This window comes from Anastrepha ludens, chromosome 5 (genome assembly GCF_028408465.1).
Source record: "Anastrepha ludens isolate Willacy chromosome 5, idAnaLude1.1, whole genome shotgun sequence".
Taxonomy (NCBI): Eukaryota; Metazoa; Arthropoda; class Insecta; order Diptera; family Tephritidae; genus Anastrepha; species Anastrepha ludens.
In genome coordinates, this window is record NC_071501.1 from 27467146 (window position 1) to 27480642 (window position 13497).

The 13497-nt window shown below is 33.5% G+C and overlaps 1 protein-coding gene across 3 annotated transcripts in view; it reads right to left on the reverse strand.

The window, feature by feature from the left end:
* Window positions 1–13497, reverse strand: part of LOC128865100 (tyrosine-protein phosphatase Lar) — a 271747-nt gene that overhangs the window by 82491 nt on the left and 175759 nt on the right. For all 3 annotated transcript variants that reach the window (XM_054105073.1, XM_054105071.1, XM_054105072.1), the window contains one exon: window positions 919–1069. In XM_054105073.1, the coding sequence (XP_053961048.1) occupies window positions 919–1069 (151 nt within the window). The remainder of the gene's footprint in view (window positions 1–918; window positions 1070–13497) is intronic.

Here is a 13497-nt window from a genome sequence, read left to right on the forward strand (position 1 = left end):
GAAATTTGTAGTAATAATGAATTTATCACTTTTTATTCGCTATTTGCCTTAATTTTCCCTGTAGTAGGAAGTACTTTCTGCTTTGGGAAATTTTTGCTAAATATCTGTTTTAAAATTTTTGTAAAATTCATTCAGTTATTAATTGTATGCAATTTTCCTAGTTTCCCTTTGGAGGGAAATTTTATGCACTTTTGAAAAAACTGTACTGGGTATATAGACATTTTGAAATTTTTGCTAATAATGCATTCATCATAATTTTGGAGTTTTTTTAAGTTTACTCACTCAATTTTCTTTGACTAATAATAAACTCATCAAAATTTTGGAGCAATTTTTGAGGTTGACGCACAATTTCTTTTTAATTTTTTCCGCCGATGGTAAAAGTTTCCCAAGTTGAATACTTGTTGTTATTTATTTTTCTTTTAGCCAACATTTTCGTCTATTTTTATATTTTTTCTTAAACAAATTTTTAGCTTTCTTTTCATTAACATTTCTTTATTTTAAAGAGACTTTCCCCTACACCTACTATTCACATTTCATTTACATTTATTACCTCTTTCCTGCACATTAGTAGCGAATGACAGCTGATTTTATCAATAATGCACACATGTTTCAATTTATTGCCAAGATTTCAATCAACAATTACTACGTGGAAATGCTCGTACATACATAGGTATGTATGCGCATCCTAAATATACACACGTGGAGTAACAAAAATGGGCAAATTGAAATCAATATGCACGTGCCAAATATCTATTCTATCAGTATGTTGTTAGATAGGGTAATCGAGTGTGTGCAATTTTGTTGCTACGCATACCTACATATGTATACATACTCGTATATGCAGTTATTAGTGCCAATATCCTTTATGTATGTGGATACGTATTCATGTGCATTCGTGCATTTATTCGTTATACTCACTTGTGATGATCCTGATTTGCATATGTGTCATTCCAGTATAGTTCGTAGTGTACGATATTCTCACTGGAATGTGTCGGTTTTGACCATTGCAATGTGACTGCGGTCTCGCCGATATCGGTGGCCCGGAAATTACTAGGCTGTGAAGGGACACCTGTCACAACAAATTCAAATGCATACACAAACAGTCACACAAACAGAAGGATGCACGGGCATGTAAGTAGATGAAGAGAATTTGTTAATATTGGTTGTGTGTTGTTGTTTGGTGCATTGGCGATGGTGAAGAGGTTTGTTGGCGGTGTCATTATTGCCATCATCGGCATCATCAAGATTATCAGCGTTGGCAGCGACATCATTGCCGGTTCGTTGGTTGGTTGGTTGGTCGATATCAGCGGTGCATGTCGTCAATATTTACGCCAGCCAAACGGAAATTATACAGACAGCCATGAAAAGCCATGCACCGATAACGAGGTGGCGAGGGAGAGCGAGCAGGCGAAGTGTGGAAAGAAAAGAGAGAAAAAATAAAATTGAATAAAATATTTTATATTTCCTACAACTATTTACATAGATATAACAGTATAAAATTATATTAACTCATAGTAAATTTAGTTACATACAAATAAAACAAATTTCCTTTTTCTGCTCTGTTTATAAATGAAGAATTTACACGCTGGGGAAATTATTTGTGTAGCAGCAACAGCAACAAGCACCGTTCAAAAGTAAAAAAAACAAAAACCAAAAATGCATAACGTGAAACAAATAACAAATTTAATCGAATCCCCGTTTGTTGAGAGGAAATTTAATAAATTAAAGGATTTCCGCAAAGGATTTTGCGGTATGGGATTAGACATTAATTTCTGCTAAAACAGTAATAAAATTGGAAATTTGTATGATATGCGGCTATTCCACCACATACACGTGAAGCGTTTATTTGAGAGCACGAAATCAATTCGTCGGTATTTAGGAATGTTTGTTGGCATTTTGACATTTGTTTTTCATATTTGACATTTGTGTGGCTGTGGATCAATGCTGCTCCAAATCAAATGTAGAATTTATAAAATTTGCGGCAATATAAACAGGCCACTAGTAGTTTAATGCGATTGAACGGTGTATTGAGTATTTGGAATAATAGAGAATGCAGCGCATTTCTAGCATTAATTTTTTTTATTGAAATTTTTGTATTCCAATTTTTTTTTAAGAAAATGTATCTTTAAGGGGTTACGCAGTTATGACTTTCAAAAAAATCGATTTTTTTATTGCATTTTTGTAATGTACATATATTCAAAAGTATACGCACGAAATTTGAAGTAGATTTAAGCAATACTTTCGGAGTTATACCTAAATATGTAGAGATGCCTCGGCACGTTTTAAGGTAGGTATTGAAACTTTAAGTGTTTTTTTTTCAAAACGGCATTTTTCAAGTCGGTGTACACGATATCTCGAAAACGGCTTGTTTGATCGGTCAACCGTTTTAACTCAATCTTTAAAGATACATTTTCTAGTAATTAATCGTTCCTTTTGTAAATCTGATACTTATTTTCCATTTTATAATCAATTTACGGCCAAATTTTAACGTAAAAATCGAAATCATTTCTTTTAAAAGCTGCCATTTTGTGAAAATTCACTATTTTGATTAGCCGAACGATTAATTACTAGATAATCTAATATATTAACAAAATTTGTTTGGTTTTTTGATTTCAGATAATCCAATCCTGAGTTACGATGTACACCGTAAATCGTCTTTTTTTAAAGGAGGTTCCAGAAATCGCCTGCAGCGCGCTCTATAATCAACATTTTCATAAATAAAAAATTTTGTTACGTTCTTGAAGGATGCTTTTATAACCGCCAAAAATTTTCAAATTAAAATATTCTGAAGTTTCTTCAGGATAAATCCTTGACAACCCGTCTTTTATTTGCTTCATAACTGCGTATAACCCCTTAAAGTAATGCACTTTGGCATAAATAGAGCTTCATAATAGGAAATCCAGCACAATCCTAGCAATATTTTTATCATTGAAATCATGGAAATACAATAATTTTGAAAATTTCAGTTTTCCTTTTGCATTTTTTGTATTATATGATTAGGTTATGATTGAAGTAGCATTGTGTTTCGAAAATTCCGCAAGTGTTTCGTAAATTCCATTTTGTTCCTTTAACAATTTTTCAACGAAAAACACAACTTTAGCAATAAACCAATTGTTTCGTTCCAAATTTGCCAAATCATGAAAATGCCAAGATTTTGAAAATTTCATTCTTTACTTAACATTTTTTGTAGTACATAATTACTTTTGGATTGAATTAGCATTGTGTTTCGAAAATTCCGCAAGCGTTTCGTAAATTCCATTTTGTTCCTTTAACAATTTTTCAACGCAAAACACAATGTTAGTACTAAATAAAATGTTTCGTTCCAAATTGGGCAAGTACTTTCTTGTATAGACTTGCATGGTGAATGTCTTTTATTTCTGGAATAAAATTTCAATGCAACTTGCAATATATAAATATTGCGTCGATAGAAATAACTTTGAGTAAAAATCATGCATAAAGCCGATCAATAAGTCAGTGAGAAATGCTTTTGAAAACATGAAATAATGTTCTTGTTTTTACTTTCAAAAAATTTGATAAAATGTTAAAAGTGAATGTTCCGAAAATTCCAAATGGTTTCTCAACTGCAAATGTAAATACTTGTACTTATATATATGCATCTATTAAATTAACTTGAATATGAAGATTCGCAAAAGCCTATGCAAAAATGCGTTGAAATAAATTTCAGTAAAAATCATAGATAAAGTCAATATATGCAAGTAAATAGCTTATGAAAATTCATGCGCTCGGACGAGCTTCTGATGCTGCCAAAATATCAGCTCTCTAATCTAGTGGGTTCTCTCACAGGACACAATGCGCGAGGAATGCATGCTGTGAGACTTGGAATCAGCTCGAGTCCTTTTTGCGCTGGATGTATGGAGGATAAGGTGGAATCATCTCAGCACCTTCTCTTTAGCTGCCCTGCTTTGGCGGGGCTAAGGCATCTTGGCTCTTACTTCTTTGTCACGCCTACTGATTTCGCTGGCGCTGACATTAAAAATCTGATGAATTTCATCAGCAGCACAAAGAGGTTGACGCAAACATAGTCATCGTTCGTAATCCGCGCGCTCCTAACCATTCCAGTACCATCTCTCCCCACCCTCTCCCTGCATCCCATTGGTCTTTCCCCTTTTACCTCACCTCCTTCATAATGGTATCACAAAGGACGAATCTTTCTTCGTCCAAGTGTGCTCATTCCTTGGGCAACCATACCAACCTAACCTAACCTATTGTCATTCTGCCACTGCAGTTATATTTAGTCACAGAAAAAGAAGCATGCACCTTCAGAGTGTGCGGTTGCAAAAGACTTTTATAATTTCGTATACAACGCGGATGCCGTTCGGGGGTATGTGTTGCTTTTTTTAATTTTATTAATTTCAATAACGAAGAAATTATATCTTTTATAGTCCAAAAAGTTGAGGAGATAAAAAATGAGTATGGCGAATAAAAAAAAGTCGTAAAAATATTTTCCATACGCAATGCCTTTTCGAAAATATTCCAAGAAGAAAATTTTATTTGGCGGGGTGATATCATCAGCTTTATGACTAGAAGTGCAATTAATGATTTGTGTTTTTATTATAGCCCAACTAAAAGAACAGGTTTTTTAAACTATTTGAACAGAAAGAAAAAATAAATTAAATGTGAATATACATACATAATTTAAGTACTTTTACTTTGCTTTTCCTCTTTCATGTATTTAGCTATTTCCGAAGGCACTGACGAAAGACGAAAAAAATTGCAATACAGAGGTGGCGACTGTCCCCCTTCACCTACGTTGCAAGTTCCATAGGTGGACAAAGTGTAATGCAGAGGTGGCGATTGCCTCTCTATATGTACTTTGCTATTTCCAAAGAGACTGATGAAAGACGAAAAAAGTGCAATGCTGAGGTGTCGACTGTTCCCCTATACATATGTACTTAGCTATATCCGAAGGAACTGACGATTGCCCCTCTGTTTTTATTCTGATATCTACAGGGTTGCCCATATTCGACGGACCCATGTGTGTTTTTTTTTTTTAATTAAAGAAAAACACAATTTTTTTGATGTTGACGATAATAATCATTTTATTTGGCTCAAGTAGATTTGTTGACATCACTTTTTGAATATGACATCTCTCAAATGGCCGCCTTGAGCCTGTACGGCGTATTGTGTCCGTTTTGCAGCATTTTTCATAGTTTTAGCTAACATTTTGGCTGGAATAGCGGCTATTTCCTCACGGATGTTGTTCTTGAGCTCTTCTATGGTCTTTGGCTTATTAATATAAACCTTTGATTTTAAATATTCCCACAAGAAGAAGTCAGGTGGCGTTAAATCGGGCGATTACGGTTGCCAGTCAAAATCGCCATTTTTCGACATCAAACGACGAGGAAACAATTTCTTCAAAAAATCGATTGTGGTGCGAGCTGTGTGTGGTGGAGCGCCGTCTTGTTGAAACCAGAACTGACTCATACGCTTTCGACGAATAATTGGCATCACAAAAGTGGTTATCATATCGCGATAACGCTCCTGATTGACGGTAACAGCTTGACCAAGCAGTGACTTTTTCGTAGTTTTTGAATGTAAATGAACTGAACTGACGCTTCCAACGCGGTATGTCATTAAGCGATCTGCCGTCTCTGTCAAAAGATACAGGGTCGCCAGATGGGTCCGTCGAACATGGGCAACGCTGTATTTGCAATGCTGCGGTGATAATGGCCTACTGCTCAAGCCATGAAAATATTAAATACCTGTATCGAGAGCATTGCGAGTAAATTGAGCTGGGTCTACTGGTGTACACCAAGTGGTTGGCGATTTGCCAGTCTAAAACCAGTTCTTGGTATTGGCGAAGTGGTTCAAAACTTTAATGTGCAGTGCAAGTGTTCTGAAAATTTCATATTTTCGTTAAATGCAGATGCTTAAGTTTTCCTGTTTTAGTGATCTTTTCATTTATTATTACCATTTTTATTACTCTTATTAGTGTTATTGAACTTTACAGAAACAAAATTTATTGCTAAACGAGATGGAATGCTCAACTTACCGAAAACTTAGGAGCGCTAAACGAATCCACATTTTACCCTTTAATTTTTCCTTTTTTCTTTTGCTTTTTCCAATCCAATTCTTAAACAAGTATTTTGACTGTTTCATAATGTCTATAATTTCTTTGTCCTCAGTCTACTGGCGACATTGAATTTAAGAAATATTATCGCATATGTGTCACACCATCAAGTTTCTGTTATAAGAGGGCTTCTAGTAAAAAACGAATACTAAGTTATAAATTGGAGTATTTTTGGAATTTCCATACAATTTTGTTATTCCTATACCTAACGTATGGAGAGGCTATTCAGCTAAAGAGCTTACTTTGATTTTTATATTAGTTTAAATAAGTTCTTTATTTTTTTCTTTTTTGTTTGTGTAATTCGGTTTTCAATTAAATTAAAAAAATGGCAAGCTTCCAAATGTTTTTCCTTAAAATAGAACAAAATAATAAAAGCAAATTTTTTTTCCCCAAAAGCAAGCAATTTGGTGCAAATTTAGTTATTGTTTACTACGAGTTTGTCAACCTCATGATTTCCATCATTGAGTTATTGACTGTTGAGTGCATGACATTTTTTTTAATATAATACATCAAATGTATTTGTATGCTGACATGAGTGTATGCGTGTTCGTGCCTTGTGTGGTGTGAGATATATTTGATCATGCATTAAATTAAATTCGTTAAAAAGTACAATCACATCCCCTTAAACCATAACCATACTCGTATCTGCCAATGGTGTCTTCTGCAAATTTAAATTCGTAGGGACTTTTTAAATAACTTTCTGCTCATCTCGATTTTCTCAACATTTCTATCTTCGTAATACAATGATAGCATTTATTATTCGTGCTCGCATACACACACAACTGCTTTAATAAAAAGCTTAGCACTGTGCATAAATCGTTGAAAAAAGTTGAGAATGAGCGCGCATTCTTACGCCAAAAAAGAAGAAGCAGATATGTAAGCATACATTGCGAGGAGGCGTTGAAGGGGCAGCGGAAATACATCATCATCAATGTCAGTGCCGGTGACAGGCTGGCTGGCAGGCGGTAACAGTGCTATATTGCTTACCGCCAGTGGCTCTGAGTTGAGTGGCACAAGTGACATAGCTGAGTGGTGAGAACGCCTAAAATGCCGCTAGCATTGTTGGCATTTGAATTATTGCTACATCACTAAAATTTCGAGGGAATACGTTGGAAATTTAGGTCATTTTAACTGTTATGTAAGGATGATGGTTTTACATATTACTTGAATTAGCCCCCACTTAAACTTTTTTTTAACTTTTAATGTAAATGCAGAAGACAGTTTTCTATTGCTTTTTATAAGAAGCTTCTCGTTATATGGCATTCTAGTAAACAGGCTCAAATGTATGAAATTTGGTTTTTTTAATTTGATATCAAATATTTTGAATATTGAAAATTTAAAATTAATTTTGCATCTGGAATTTGAATTAGATTTAAGGTTCATTTCAATTATATTACATTTCTAGTTTACATTTCAAAGAAAATCTATTAAATTATCCAGACTCAAAAATTACTTTATTATTCTTATATGTTCTTGCGTAATACTAATAATTAAAATGAACATGTTTAAGGGTACAAAACTGGAAAATAAATATGAAATATATGTTTCACAAATATTCGTATATTTCATGAATTCGATATAGTATTCGATATATAATATTTGAAGTTGATTAGAGAACCAATTTCAAACCATTCTCAAGTCTCCAGCGTTACCAAATGCGCTTTGATTTTAAAAAATTTCTAAAGACTCATATTTTTGAAAGAAGAAACCCTCGCAATGGAAATTTACTTAGATGCATATAAATTATGTATACATATGTTTGTTTAATTTGAAACGAATTTGCTCCAAACAAATTTTATACTACTCTTTTACAGAAGCGAGCGTAAAAATTAATAGACCTATTATATGTTTCACAAATATTCGTATATTTCATGAATTCGATATAGTATTCGATATATAATATTTGAAGTTGATTAGAGAACCAATTTCAAACCATTCTCAAGTCTCCAGCGTTACCAAATGCGCTTTGATTTTAAAAAATTTCTAAAGACTCATATTTTTGAAAGAAGAAACCCTCGCAATGGAAATTTACTTAGATGCATATAAATTATGTATACATATGTTTGTTTAATTTGAAACGAATTTGCTCCAAACAAATTTTATACTACTCTTTTACAGAAGCGAGCGTAAAAATTAATAGGACTATGAATAAGTTCGTTTCGGTTTTACAACAGATGGCGTAACTTGATTATTATTCCATCGATCCACATTTCCAAACATTCATTGGAGAGCTACTGTCGTAAGGCACAAACGTCAGTATAAGTTTTTTATTTGAAGCGTAAACAACAATATTTTTACCACACTTGAAAATGTCGAATTTCGTGCCAAATAATGTGTTTTTGCGGGGAATTCTTCTTCATTATTTTAATATGAAGAAAAAAGCAGCCGAAAGTCATCGTATCTTGGTGGAAGTTTATGGTGAGCATGCTCTATCTGAGCGAACGTGCCAGAAGTGGTTTGCACGCTTTAAAAGTGGTGATTTTGGCTTGGAAGACGAAGAACGCGAGGGTGCGCCGCCAAAGTTCATGGATACCGAATTGGAGGAATTGCTCGATCAAGATCCGGCTCAAACGCAAGAAGAGGTTGCAAAAACTTTGGGAGTTGATCAATCAACCATTTCCAAACGTTTAAAAGCCATGGGAATGATCCGAAAGGTAGGCCATTGGGTGCCGTATGAATTGAAGCCAAGAGACGTTGAACGCCGTTTTATGGCATGCGAACAACTGCTTCAACGGCACAAAAGAAAGGGTTTTTTGCATCGAATTGTGACTGGCGATGAAAAGTGGGTCCATTACGACAATCCAAAACGTCGGGCAACGTATGGATACCCTGGCCATGCTTCAACATCGACGTCGGCGCAGAATATTCATGGCCTGAAGGTTATGCTGTGTATCTGGTGGGACCAGCTGGGTGTTGTGTATTATGAGCTACTGAAACCGAATGAAACGATTACGGGGGATGTCTACCGACGACAATTGATGCGTTTGAGCCGAGCACTGCGAGAAAAACGGCCGCAATACGCCGATAGACACGACAAAGTTATTTTGCAACATGACAATGCTCGGCCACATGTTGCACAAGTGGTCAAAACATACTTAGAAACGCTCAAATGGGATGTCCTACCCCACCCGCCGTATAGTCCAGACCTTGCGCCATCCGATTACTATCTCTTCCGATCGATGCAACATGGCCTGGCTGACCAGCACTTCCGTAATTACGATGAAGTCAAAAAATGGATCGATTCGTGGATTGCGGCAAAACCGACCGAATTTTTCACAAAGGGAATCCGTGAATTGCCAGAAAGATGGGAAAAAGTAGTAGTAAGCGATGGACAATATTTTGAATATTAAATTTGTAACCATTTTACGTCAATAAAGTTTCAAATTTCGAAAAAAAACCGCACGAACTTATTCATAGTCCTATTATTATTTTATATATTTCTGAGTATATTTTCAACGAAACTCTGGGAAGTCACTATATTTATTCACTGTGAGATACAAACACATATTAGCCCTTAAAACTAATTAATATAAAAAAGTTCCCTCGAAGGGAAATTTTTCTTCTTGAGCAAATTTTCAGTAAAACTCGTTATAATTACCTGCAAGATGCTCAATTTAAATTAAAATGCGTGTAAAAGAATTTCCCTCAATGGGAAATTTTGAATATTTCCAAATTATGAACATAAAATAATACAATTATAATCTTATGTAACCTATGAAAGCTTTTATCTTAAGCTGAAAATTTCTGGCTTTACATTCAGCCTTTTTCCGTTTGTTTTTTGAATTCAGTATATTCAATACATTTTATAATTGAAAGCAAATTAATTTTTTAATTGGACTTGAATAAAAAGTTGTGTGCCTAAGACTTTATTATTTATCTATTAACATTAAGAAATAAAAAAATCATGGAGTTAAAAAATTTCCCTCGAAAAGGAAATATTAATTTTTGCGCTAAGTATCGGCAAAATTCAATAGACTATGTTCAAAGCCCCTTAATATAAATTGAAACATAGTATTTTTGAATCTAAGATGTCCCCAAAATTTCTTATTGAAAAAAAATAATAATAATTTTTAATTTAATTTGAATAAAAAGTTGTTTGTTTACTAAATTTGTGTTTTGCATTTAAATAATGGCATTAAAAAATTTCCCTTGGAAAGGAAATTTTTATTTTCATGGTAATTACCGGCCAAACTCAGTAGACTCTGTTCAAGGATCCTCAATATGAATTCAAATATGGTATTTTGGAATCTAGGATATTCACAAAATTTATTATTGAAAAAAAATATATATTTTTAATTTAATTTAAATAAAAAGTTATTGGCTTACTACTTTTGTATTTTGTATCTATTAATATTAAGAAATTGAAGAAATAATGGAATTAAAAAATTTCCCTCGGAAAGGAAATTTTTATTTTCTGTCCAAAGATGCTCAAATAAAGCGAAGTATGGGATTTTTGGATCTAGGATATGCACAAAGTTTGTTATTGAAAGAAAAATTATTTTTCAATTGTTATTTTCTGTCCAAAGATGCTCCAAATAAAGCGAGGTATGGGATTTTTGGATCTAGGATATTATATGCTTATCCTTATGTTTGTTATTGAAAGAAAAATAATTTTTCAATTTGACTTGAATAAAAAGTTGTTTGTATTTTTCATCTATTAATATTCAGAAATAAAATAAATAATGGAATTAAAAAATTTCCCTCGGAAAACTAATTTTTATTTTCGGGGTAATTATCAGTCAAACTCAGTAGAATCTGTTCAAAGATGCTCACTCTAAATATATCATATATGGTATTTTTGAATCTAGGACATTCTCAAAATTTACTATTGAAAGGAAAAGAAATTTTTGATTAATTTGGAATAAAAAGTTTTCAGACTAATATTTTTGTTCTTTCCAGCTATTAAAATAAAAAAAATCACAGCTTAATGGATTTAAAAAAATTTCCCTTGTAGGGGAAATTTTTATTATGGCGGAAATTTTCAGCGAAATGCGATTAATTAACGATCGGTATAAATTGAAATATTTCTAAAAGAATTTCCTTCGACGGGAACTGTTTAAATTTAATTAAAAGTTGTTTTTCACTATTTGAAAGTTGATTTAAAAAAATTTCTTTTGGAAAGGACATTTTTTTAACTATTCAATGATGCTTTTTCTTGGCAGAAATACATTCGGAGGTTGCTATTATCTGCCGGTGAGTGACCGCTTTTCTATAAATTGGAGTTTCGTATCCGGGGTTTCGAATCTGTGCTCTTCGGAATGGTGGTCGCGCACCAACCCACAGTATGAAAGTATCTAAATCCCCATGCACATATGTAAGCCCATAGTTTTTGCTATTCGAGCTCATTCAAACAATTATACAAAAAAAAAATTTTGCGATAATTAAAGTTAAAAATAAAAATATGTTAAAAATTGAAAGAGTCTGTAAAGCAATTTTTCTATTTTCCGAAGTAGAAGTCGAGCACATAACCTCCACAAATTTAAGGGAATTAAATAAAAATTTCGGTCGAGCATATTTACATTGAAAGTGACTTGAATTCTAAATCCTCATTGTACTTAAATAAATTCCATGAAAATCTGCAAAATTCAACTCATGGTAGCATTATCGTTCATTTGAATGGCAGGCATATAAGCCTACTTTTTCAATTACACTATTCATTCTCAATATATTGATTATGTGAAAAGTTATCTGAAAGTACAGAAAAAAAAATTAAAATAATGATAATTAAAAACCGAATTACGAAAGCAATGCAAAAAATGCCGTAACAGTGTGCCGCAAAAGAACGAAATGTGATGTCCTTTGTTGCCACGCACACACAACTTGATTCTGTTGCTGTCGGTCATAAGTGGGAAATACTCATATTTGCTTATGAAAGAAATACAATTTCCTGCCACTGTCAACTTGCATAATTGAGAATAAAAATGCACACAAGAGGCTGAGAAGTGTGCACAGAGAGAAGGAAAGAAGAAAGGCAGCAAATAATGGCAGCGAATAAGTTGACATGAAGATGAGAGAGAAATATCGCATGCTACAATAATTATAATTGGGTAGTGGCAGTAGTAAGGATGGATGGAAAGCAGATATTTATTAAAAAGATCGGAGAAGAATGACAAGCAGTGAATGAAAAAATTAAGAACAGAAAATTAAAAAAAAAAATTAAAAAAAAAAAATTCCCATGTCACTGCAAATGAGTGACAAGCAAAAAAATGTAAAAAATAGAAAAATAAAAATGTAGGAAAAACAAGAAAGCAAAACCATCATTGGTAATTGAAGAAGTAAAAGTCCGAAGAACATTTTTTCCTACAACTGTCGAATGCTGGCAGATGAGGAAGCATGGAAAATGCATGGCATAAGCAAACATATACATACATACACACATACATACATACATACATACATACATAATACACATATATATATGCACAGATGCTACTGTGAGGCGTTGAGTTTTCATGCCGATACGTACGGAAACTTATTTGGAATTTTAAGCGCGCACATCGATTTTTACGCCAAACGCAGGCACTTGAACGCTTTTATTCGAATCTATTGCATGCATTCACATATACACACACCTATGAATATGCTTAATACATACAAACATACACCGTATAACAAAGATATACCACCATAAACTGCAACTTCTGCACGCACTCACTTCAACTTAATTCGGCATTTTTATGTGAGGAACGCTGCTGTTCGCCAGCTAAATGTGTGTGCGTGTGTTTTATATATTATCTATATTCTTCTGCTTTATTTTGCTTGTGCGAAATTTTTGTCCACAAAAACTTTATTTTAATTTTTCTCTCCAAGTTAAGAGCGTAAATTGAAACAAATTATTTGCATAAGTACATACCAATGGACGCACAGAAATACCAACAACAGCAGCCGAGTGCTACGGTGATATTCGTTAACATTCAGACAACAACATTTCATTGGTGTTAACAACATGTTAACGTGTGATACAATTAAAACTTTGCTTCTGGGTCAGCATATCAAGTATTATATGCACACAAGCATACGCGTGCAAATAGTCAGGCATACCGAAATGCGTGCATGGCATGCAAGGCTGTGAGGACATTTGCAGAAAAACAGAAAAATCGCTTTCAAATTGAGAGAAGAGTAAGAAAATAATTGATTACGCATATGCGACGCTAAGTGGAAGCAGTTAATGGCAAACTCGCTGCTTTTCGATGGATGCATTTAAGAATTTAATAAAAATAATTGAATTAGTAACCGAGTTCGAAACTACGGATGTGTAATACTAAATGATGGAAACAGTTTTTCTAATTTAAAAAATAATAATAAAAAAAACCTCTGGGTGTATTAAAAAAAATAAATAATTGGCGCGTACACTTCTGTTAGGTGTTTGGCCGTGCTCCTCCTCCTATTTGTGGTGTGCGTGTTGA